Source organism: Cuculus canorus, chromosome 2 (assembly GCF_017976375.1).
Source record: "Cuculus canorus isolate bCucCan1 chromosome 2, bCucCan1.pri, whole genome shotgun sequence".
Classification (NCBI taxonomy): Eukaryota; Metazoa; Chordata; class Aves; order Cuculiformes; family Cuculidae; genus Cuculus; species Cuculus canorus.
In genome coordinates, this window is record NC_071402.1 from 137,022,090 (window position 1) to 137,032,850 (window position 10,761).

At 39.9% G+C, this 10,761-nt stretch overlaps 1 protein-coding gene across 6 annotated transcripts in view; it reads right to left on the reverse strand.

Annotated features, from left to right (window-relative positions):
• Positions 1–9,974, reverse strand: part of LOC104057710 (GTP-binding protein 10) — a 59,531-nt gene extending 49,557 nt beyond the window's left edge. The window contains exons 1-8 of one of the 6 annotated variants that reach the window (XM_054060654.1): positions 9,746–9,955; positions 9,165–9,227; positions 7,724–7,789; positions 6,559–6,668; positions 4,511–4,587; positions 3,019–3,117; positions 1,000–1,149; positions 695–872 (exon numbers count right to left, since the gene is read on the reverse strand). In XM_054060654.1, coding sequence (XP_053916629.1) covers positions 695–872; positions 1,000–1,149; positions 3,019–3,117; positions 4,511–4,587; positions 6,559–6,668; positions 7,724–7,789; positions 9,165–9,227; positions 9,746–9,934 — 932 coding nt within the window. In that variant the 5' untranslated portion in view covers positions 9,935–9,955. Of the gene's footprint in view, positions 1–694; positions 873–999; positions 1,150–3,018; positions 3,118–4,510; positions 4,588–6,558; positions 6,669–7,723; positions 7,790–9,164; positions 9,249–9,745 lie in introns of those variants that run through there. The other 5 variants (XM_054060655.1, XM_009559110.2, XM_054060658.1 and 2 more) reach the window with 5 other exon arrangements.
• Positions 9,975–10,761: the final 787 nt, after the last annotated feature.

A 10,761-nucleotide genomic window follows, 5' to 3' on the forward strand; every position in this document is an offset into this window, starting at 1 on the left:
TGAATGACTAGCAAGAAGAAATGGTCTAATCCTAAATAGTTAAAAGTAACTCACTAAAGAAGAACTTGTTATTTGCTCCAACAGAGGATATAGAACTAAGCCTTGTGTATCATAGAAGAGAATTTCCTACTAATTTTATAACATAAGCATTTCAACAGTGCAGTAATACCGGCCCACCGAGCCTAACACATGAACTTGAAAATGGTGCAATTAACTTTTTCATCATACAAAGCAATAGATAGGGCTACGTCTCCTGCACTCTGCAGCAGAGCACCTTGCTCTCTTTCTTGCTCTATAAGAGAACTAAGTGGTGCTTGATTGCTGTGTTCATGAAAAAAAGAGAGACTTGACAATGAAATAGTTTTGAAGTTGACTGGAGACGCAGTGAACTGGACCCTGGCCACCGAGTTTGTAAGCCACCTGGCAGGCAACTCTTGTGCCCTATATCATTTCCAGGCATCTCACAGAAACAGATGTGGAGAGGACTATATCATTGGCTGCTTGGCTATGAGGCCTGATCCAGTAGTGCTTCCATTTTGGAGAATCAGATGTGCTAATAACAAAAACGTAAATGGGGGACCTTTGTTCCCTTTCTGCATTTTCTCTCGATTCGTTTAAAATGCCACACAACAGCAACGCTTTCAACGTCTCCAAAATTACAATATTTATTCATAAAACGATTCCCTGTACTTACTATACACATTCGAAGCTACTGAGCTGATTAGCAACTTCTTCTTTTGAGCTGTTTTCTAATAGGTTCCATAGGATTTCTGAGGAGCGGAACACCAGCTGTCCTGAGGGATCAACACCATTTAGATACAAACAGAGCCTGCTGGCTGCTTGGGCCTTCATCATAAGTCTGCAATTTACTCCTGGAATTATAAAAATCTGAATAATTAGTTCCCTGTAGGACAGTAATTGTTTTAGGCATGTTCAGAGAACAAATGATCTAAAAGATCAGAGGTAATGAGGTTGTTGAAAGAACAAGTTTGTACTAACCAGAGCTGCAGAGATGCTGGAGAGCTTTAAGTACCCACAACTTCTCAGTAAGTTGATTTTCAACTAATGCTAGTGACAAAACGAGGGTTTCTGCTAATCCACCTAATTCAGCCATCTGAATTTTGTAGTTTGCACTTGTTGGCTGGTAACCTGCACATACAATAACTCTAGTTATACTGCAGTAAACATTCAGAATTTTGGTCACTTCGTAAAACATTCATCCTTTCTCAAGAAAGGATTGAGAACTGAGTATCATATTTCCTTAGTCCTAAAACCAATTAAAGAAAATCTAGTAAAGGACAAGAGCTGGTTTTCTTATAAGTATTAAAAGATTCTAAAGCATATCCAACGGACTTACCCTAAAAAAGACGAAAATGCTATATAAACAAATTAATTGCTTCCTAGAATTTACAGAATGAGGGAACAAACAGGGTTATAGAGAGGTGAAAACTTTTCAGGTCATGCAACAAGTTGTTGGCTCAGAACCAAGTTCTCTTCTGTAGCCTATTCACCAAAGAATTAATGCCTTTTATTATCATATTACTTAACACATGCAAAATCAACCAATAATTTATAAGCTTGACTTTCTAATGTTCCCTGGTTTTACTACTGCCCATGCCTACACAAAACTGCATTTCATTACTGATTTAGGAGGGAAGGGGAAGCACTGAGAAAAGAAATTTGTATTTAGAAATGCTAACTCATGAAAGAAAAGTTTATCTTAAATAGCTTAAAAATATCTCTACACCAAATGACAGGAAATGCAGCATTGATAAATGCAGATAATGCACATGGTGAAACAAGTATTAACTAAGCATTAACTCTGAGACGATTCAAGCTGGTATTACTTTATAGGTAATTGCAGGATCAAAATTTGGCACGGTTTACGTATATGTTCAGAGGTGAAGAATTTGACTTTAAAAAATCAGACTGAAAAACATTCTTCATTTTTGAGATAATATCTTATTTTCTAAATCTAGAGGAGAAGAATGAAGTGTCTCAATATTTAACACTTATCTGAATGGAACTATTTACAGAGATAATACTAACTGCACGTCTAGCTGCCTGCAGGACTTGAGTCTTGCTTGTAAGGTAAAGGCAGATTTATTTGCTTTCATATTTCTAGCATCTTGTGAGGGCTGTTGCAGCTGCAGCTTTTTTAGGCCTCCTAAAATAAATGAAAAATAGCAAGAGGGCACAATAACTAGTGCCATGCTATAGCAACACAGCAAGGGAGCACACTGACATAAAGCATGCTTCCTTACCTGTGCCCTGGATTCACACTGCAACAATGTTTGTCTGTAGCTTGGCTGCCTATAAATCTAGTGCTGTGTCACAGCCCGCGGTCCTGTGCCCCCTCTAGAAGGGGTCCATGACTGGCTTTGCCTGACAACAGCCTCTGGCACCATCATAAGGGTCAAAGGAGTAAATAGCAGTGGATTCTAATGACAGTTTGCATGCCTGTCCACGATACCAGAGGATCATGCTTGAGCTCACATGCAGGCATCATCGGCCTCTTTTTGCAGAGAAAAGTCATACAATTTATTCAAAACCTATGCTTAAGTGTGTCCATATAATATGAATTCAAGTCAAATTTAAATGGGATCAGATCTATCCTCCCAAGCAATACAAGTGAAAACAGAACTGCTTCTCTCCAGGCAACATATACAAAGCTGAAAATCACATTTCCCTTCTTATAACTCTGATCCTAACTATTCTTTCTTCCACCATTATCCATGTTTTGGAGAACTTGTAACGACTTCACGTTTTCTGGATATTACTTAATCCTAATCCCATAAGTATAATTAATTTATTGTACATTGATGAACTGATTACAGATTAGGAGTGTGCATTTCTATAAAAACATGTTAATTACACATTTGCCAGTGCTATACATTTGAGAGACAGTAACTATAGTTATGAAGAAAAATTAATGCACAGCTACTTAAAAGAGCCATTTCAGAGTAGCTTGGATCACACACTTTATTTCTTGCGACACTTGAAAATACTGTGCTTTACCTGAAACTAGTTTTCTTGGTAGCTCCGTATTATAAAAGCTAATAACACACTTACAGATTTGTATTCTGACTTGAGAGCTTGGCACCCTCATCAAATAACCTGTCAGAAACAAAAAAATGTAAATTACAAAGTTTATAATTTTTTAGAAAGTAATCTTAATATTTATTTACAGTACTTATTGTTTCCTTTTGTCATACTCCCTGCAGATCTGTCCTTTCATGCAGAGTTTGACTATAAAATAATCAAAGCACAGGGACCCCTATACTGCAGAGGACAAAGGATCTTGGAGGAGAAGCATAACATCAATCAAAAAGTGACCTCCCCTGCTTTGTGGCTACAGATCCTTATAAGAGACTAAATGGTATTCCAGAAGCTGTGGAATTCAGGAGAAAGCTACTATACTACACTGTTGTCATCATTACCATGTCAGAAACTCTTCTTCTAGGAGACATGGTATGACATAAAGAGAGCACAGAAAGAGATCCTGTTCCACAAGATAAAAAAGAGAATTCCATTGACAGCTACCAGTAGCTAAGATGGTTAATATAAATAATCTTACAGATTTTAGTCTTTTTGGACATACTACCGTAAAGACAACCTGGAACTATCTGAAACCAGGAGGACACTCTGCTATCTACTTGGGCCTGTGAAAACAGAATTCTAATTTTTTTTTTCTCACCCATTTAAAGGATAATCTTTTTTTTCATGTGTGACTGGCTGATTGTGCTACCTCTTTACCGTTTAAATCTCACCATTAAGTGAGCTGATATATTACTCTGAATCCTTTTTGATGTACTGTGCTTGCAGTATTTTCTTTGAAAATCACAAACGTGACATATAAGGTCATAAAAAGTTATTTTGGTACTAAGAGGTCCAGTGACATTAAGACGTGATTTTGACACCTTTTCCTCAACAGCCCTATTAAAACAGATTTCTGAGAGACAGAAGGTCATGACTCAGTTGCAGCAGGAGGCTGAAGTCAGGAAGTGTTACCCCTACCAAGGCATGGCACTAAACTGACTTGCTGTACTTTGCTTTTGTAGATGATAGGTCTCATGTTTTGTGATTTGAAGGTTTGAGCCGAGTCAGGAGTTTCTCACTTGTTTCTGCCCTTTGGTTTCAAAGAAACAGGAAGGATACATGCTCCTCTTATCCCAGGCTTCAGTGTTTACAGTAATACCTCAATTTCTCAGAGTAAAATGAAACGAAACAGGTTATAGACAGGTTTAGTAGTTCTTCTGCTGTACTGATGAAGTTATCTCACGTAGCTTCTGACACTGGCAAATAGGCAATCCTGCTAGCTAATCTGCAGGATAGCTGCACATCAAAATAAGAATGGTTTCTAACACTAAAAAGCACAGAGGACAATGAGTAATTGAAAGAAAATACTTACATTTACTAAGGAGGTAACAAGTAATTAAAATCGTGCTAATGAAACAATTTTATGGCATAATGATAATAATTTTATTGTGGCGTATCAATTTAGGCTTACCCAGTTGTGCAATGGATTTTGAAACTGTGACGGAATAGCTTACTTCGTCAGAGAATTTCTTTTTATGAAATGGTAACCTGCAAAATTAAATTAAAAGAATCTACAACTATGTTTAAAACATTGCAGAAGAACAGTTTGATAAAAGTCACCAGAAAAGCTGAGCTTTTCCTTGACTTTTTTTTTGCATATAAGGACAAAAACATTCTTTGCAAAGCCGATTCTACACTGAAAGTTCCAGGTCCATGATCTGGCAATTACATTTGGGCAATTAGTGGTACATGTTCATAAATAACATTTTCATAATTTGTATTTGGTGCAATAAGAAACACTGAATAAAAAATGTCACTGAAATGTGGAAGATTGAATCCTGGAACCTAGGCAATATCAGGCTATTACAGAGCTAGACTATGCATAGACATATGCTAAGGTGGGAAAAAAGCCATCATATCCCTGGGAAAGGCCTCTTGAAATGGATAAAAATAAAACCAACAAACTGACTCCAAATAGCCGAATGACAAATTTATTTTTAAAAACAGGATATTAAGAAATGTTCACTAACATTTGCAAAAATACTCAGATAAGACATAAATATCTAAGTGCTAAAAATTTTCAAATAGTAAACATTACAATATTACACTAAGGTCTCTGCAGTTCGTAGTGTAGAAGCAGCTTTCCGGTAGGTTGACCTCTGTAAACATAGCCAGAGAAAAAGCAAGGAGAAAGCAAATAATGGAATAAATGTGGGAAGGGGGTGGGGGAAGAATGAGGAAGAAACAGACATTGAAATAAAAGTGGGAAGAAGACAGGCAAACAGAAGCAGTTACAAAAGAGTGGAAAATTTTACCACAGGAGTTCTGGTATCTGCAAGGAAATTTTAAGTAACAACCCCTCCCTCTAGTTACAGCTTCTCTCTGTCATGTGAAGTAGTAGCTAATTGTTGGAGAATTTCCAAGGTAGAGAAATTAAAGCAAAAACCAACGGTGCAATCTTCCAAAATATATTAATTGCAGAAACCACAATTCTTCCTAAACTGCTGTAAGGGCCGAAAAGTCTTACAACTACACTTCATCGAATTTATATGTTCATTTGCAGTTTTCTCACGTTTCTGCCAAACACCGAAAAAAAATGAAAGTTCGTGATGCACTTTCTCATTGTCCACTGTGTGGCAGCAAAGCAAAGCAGTAGAACTGACGGTGCTCAAGGAACTGAAGATTCAGACGAGAACTGCTATGTTTATTAAACCTAACAGCTCAGAGTAAGCTAAGTAGAAAGCTATTTGAGGTTTACTGTGCCACTCATTTTCTGCCTGGCATAATTTTTCTCTTCCTTATTCTCTCCAATTATAATTAAATATAGGAGTAACTGTAGTTACAAGCATTCCGTAAGGAATTTTACTGTTATCACTGAGAAGGAGAAAACTATTCAGAAAGCGTGGATAACACCTAATTTCTATTCCACAAATAATTTAAAGTACCGTATGACAATGAAGATGCCCAGAAGTTCATGTGATATGTTTTCAAGTTAATTACAAATTACAAATCCTCCAATTGGTGTGGTTCTTTTTCTTCTGCAATATGGCTTGTCATGTGGTAAAGTTTACCTTCAAGTATTAAAGTGTCTTTGTGTCACCTCAGGTTTTTAAACCCACTTAGAGAGCTTGTTTGAAACAGCAAAATGTACTGCACCAGGACGTAGCTGCTGAATCTTTTGAGGCCAGCAGTCCTAGAGCCAACTTGCTCTAGGCAATAAGACACCTTAGGGAATCTTGCTTCCAAGCAAGCTGGGGCCAATTACAATACACCTTTGAATGATGTAATATGTAGCTCCACTGATACTGAACTGCTAAAATGGGTCCTTCCTTCAAGCCAAAGGAAATTACACCCAAGGAAAACATGGTTCATGAAAAGGGTGGGTGACGTAATAGATGCCTTGCAGATATTCACACCTCATAGATAGATATTGTATGGATATGCTAGTTGCCTTAGAAAATGTAAGAACATGTTAATAAGCAGTGCTTAAATCTCTAAAAGAAGGGCTGGAGTACTTACCCACATAATTTAATAAGTTCACATAAATGCTCGGTGAAAGCTTCTTGTTCATTCACTTTTTCTGCACACAGGTTAAGAATTTCAATTATTTGTGCTAAATTCTCAAGAGGCTTTTAATTTAAAGTTAAGGAAATCAGATTGTCTTTACTGCTATGTATGAATCAGAAGAAAACACTGAAAACTGTATTCGTCATACTTCAAAGACACAACCAAGAAAAACCAAGACCAATACTTTCAAAGTTAGATGTCTAAAATAGAGCATATAAAGTCAATACTTAGGGTTTTCAAAGTAGCCTTACTTTTACAGAAGCACAACTCTTGCAAATCTGATTTAGCTTTCTTATCAGTTGAACTCAGAGGAAGTTCAGCACTGAATACCTAAAAAGATCAAGGTGTCAGATTTACCTATCTAAATTCTGAGACAGCCTTGAGGTATTTAATTTCTTTCCTACTCTAGTCCTAAGTGAGTAACCAAAGTTTGAAAATCTGGACCCATACACATATTGAGATTTCCTAATTTACGGTAGAGCCCTGAGATCAAAACTGAACAGATCACTGATACTGAGAAGTTACTACCAATCCATTGACTTGTGGAAACTGCCTTCAAGTGCTGAGCCACAACTCAGTTTTGAAGTAGTGTGACAGCTTAAATCACTTGTGCAGTTACTTGAACTGTATAAAATTAATCACATTTTTTCATATGCCAAGACCCCCCCTAGTACTTCCAATAATTGGAAACCTTTCAATTTGTAGTGTAAATACGAAGAAAGTTTCAGATAAATTAGTCTGACTTTATATTTCCTTAAAATGTCTCCTCAATAGGTGTCATTGTTATTTTATCTGCTGCTTCTTAAGTAGTGACAATTATTATGCTTGTCTCTTCTGAGCTGAAAGTACACTAAGTAAATTTTGAACACTTTCAACCACTGTACATGTGAGACTCCTCTACTGAATTTTGTAACAAATCAATCTAGCATCCCAAACTTTTCCTAACCTACCAACCATGGCTACATATGCACAAGAAGGCCAACGATGAGAATGTACATGGATCATCACGGCTGTCTATGTGGAAGCATGGCACACTATAAAACACTTAGCTGAAAAGTCAGAGTATTATCATACATGAACCACCATGACTTTAGATTCTAGAGTGCAAAAAGGATACAAACCCATTTTCAAAACGCTTGACTACCTTCTTGAGAGTTTTCAGCTGTTCTTTTTGCAAATCTTTCTTAAGTAAGAGAATGAAAAACAGGTTTTAATTGCAATTTGCCTTAGGGCATTAAATGATTATGTTTATCCCCTTTTAAGTTTAAATGAAAGTGGAAACCAGATTAAGAAAATCAAAAGACACAATGAAATTCTGAAAATGCTTTGCAGCAGGATTAGCTCCTTGATCAAGCCTCATTCCTAAGTACAGAGTCTGTGCTCTTGTAATTGAAGAGGCTTTTTAAAACTCAATCTTTTGTTCAAATGTGTGAGCTCTTTCTGTTAAATTCTTTGGGATTCTGTGAAAGACAACCCAGAGAAACAAACCTATGTTACATGACATAAATGTGTAAAAATGTAGATCTAACTGGCTTAGGGTGGAGCTCTGCCACCATTAGGAAACAGTCTGCAAATTCAAAGTTGAAAACAACTGAAGTGAGGATGTGTCAGGGCGTCAGTGACATGCATCATCATTTTGGCTTTTCTAAGCACCTCCATGCTCGCCAAGAGCACTCTAACTTGAGGCAGTCCTGAAAATTGTTTCAGGAATCTACAAGCCCAGAATACTAAAGGCATTTTATCATATACCTTATACTCTCTACAGAAGCAGTAAAGAACATCACCCGGCACATCTTTCTTCAGTAAGTTTATTCTATTAGCTCTGATCAAAACATGGGAAAAAAAAAGGACATAAACTACTTCTCTGTGGGGCATTAACCTAAAAGGGGTATATTTAATTAATTACTTCTTTTAATTATATGAATTATTAGGTTTTTGGATAAAAAAATAACTGATGCCTTAGTGAATGCAGTTTGCCAAATCTTCTTGTGGAGAACAAAAGCAGCCTCTGGAAGTCTAAGAGATTATGCTCTCCTATGTACCTAGGTAGTAATATTTTTCCTCAACACAAAACTTTGTATATTTCGCCTTCCTTTAATATCACCTCCCTGCAGAAATGTTAGCAGTTAACTTGGGCACATACAGAAATTCCTAACATACTTTTAGGAACTCTGCACTTCAGTTTCCCAGCTGCAGGTTTCAGCACTCAAAAAACTCCGATAAGCCAGAAATTTTGTACATCTAGTTTTTAAATGCACATGCTTCTGCCTTTTTTTTTTAAAAAAACCCCTCTTGTGTGAGGACATTCTGGCTTCTACCTACCTACCTACCTATCTATATTTTTAGTTAAAAACACATCATTGATACCATTCTCTAGTACAATGACCATCTTTAGAAGAAGTGCTCAAATACCAGAAGAAACACCACAGCTTTGAGCTCTGCAGCCCCAGGCACCAGTGCCATCTGGTTTATTTAGGGCAGGTACTACAGTAACTGTCTAAAACTTTTTCCTAACCCCATTACTACCCATGTAACTGAAATAAAAAGGCATCACTTACTGACTCTGAATCTTCGAGCAGTTTGATGACATGATTCAGATCCATTGATCGTAACTGTGTATCCTGGAAAATTCACATTTTTAACTTTATTTTTTTTTTTTAAGACTCTGCTTTAAAAGTACTTAAACCTTACAATGTCAGTGTGCTGTGTTGAATTAACATGGATCTACCCACGGAGGAGTAAATCCAGGTTAGGTGGGGAACATGACCCGGGGCTTGTTCTCAGCCCCATGTAGTGGCCAGGCCAGGCCAAGCCAAGCAGGCAAGGCCACGCCAGGTCAAGTCACAGAATCACAGAATCACAGAATCACAGAATCACAGAAGTCAAGCCAAGCCAGGCCAGGCCAAGTCAACCCAGGCCAAGCCAAGTTAAGCCAGGCCAGGCCAAGCCAGACCAGGTCAAGCCAAGTCAGGTCAGGCCAGGCCAGGTCAAGCCAAGTCAAGCCACGCCAGGCCAAGCCAAGGCAGGCAAAGCCATGCCAAACCAGGCAAAGCCAGGCAAAACCAAGCCATGCCATACTATGCCAGGCCAGGGCCGGCGGGGCCGGTGCCTCCCGGCCGAGAGAGAGCAGGGAGCTCACCTGAACGGCGTCGCGGTCCCTGCTGGCGCCCGAGCCGCCCCTGCGCCGCTCCCCGCCGCCGCGCGACGGGCCGGGGGCCGGGGACAGTGCTGGGGAGCGGGAGGGCGCCCGCGAGACGCGGGGCTCGGCCAGCGAAGACATGGTGCGACCCGCACCGCCCGCCCGCCGCCCGGCCCGCGCCGTTGCCATGGCAGCGCGGCGGCACCACCCGCCGGGGCCCGGGAGCCTCCGCCCGCCGTCGCCTCCGCCCGCCGCCTCCCTAGCAGAGCGCTGCGCCCCTTCCGCCCGCCGCCCGCTGCTGCGCCATCCTGCCGGTTAATGGCACTTCACACCCTGTTGTAAAACGCTTCCTCAGCCAGAAAATACGGGTCCCTACGCCCGTGCGGTGCGGGGACTACGCTGTTCGCACTTGGTGGGGAGAGGGAGGCCAGTCGATCCCTAAGTTCTGGTCACGAAAATCTCCACTATAGAATCATAGAATCATAGAATGATGATCCTATGAGAGACATTTCCAGACAAACTAGTGTAGACGGGACACCCCTGCTTGGAGTAGCCTGGCTGTGAGGAGGAGAGGGAGTGGAGTCTCTCCTCTGCAGAGACCGGGAAGAAACAGGTGATTCGTGCCAGTAAAGTAATAACGAATCTTGCTAACCTGCCGACCTTGGTACACGTGCACAAGAAGGCAAACGATGTGAATGTGCATAGATCATCACTGCTCTCCATGTGGAAGCATAGCAATCATAAAATCACAGAGTAGTTTGGGTTGGAAGGGACCTTAAAGATCATCTAGTTTCAACCCCCCTGCCATGGGTAGGGACACGTCCCACTGGATCAGGCTGCTCAAGACCCCATCCAACCTGGCCTTGAACACCTCCAGGGATGGGGCAGCCACAACTTCCCTGGGCAACCTGTGCCAATGCCTCACCACTCATGGTGAAGAATGTCTTCCTTGTGTCTAGCTTAAATCTGTCCCTCTCCAGTTTATACTCCTTGCCCCTACTCCTATCACTACAAGC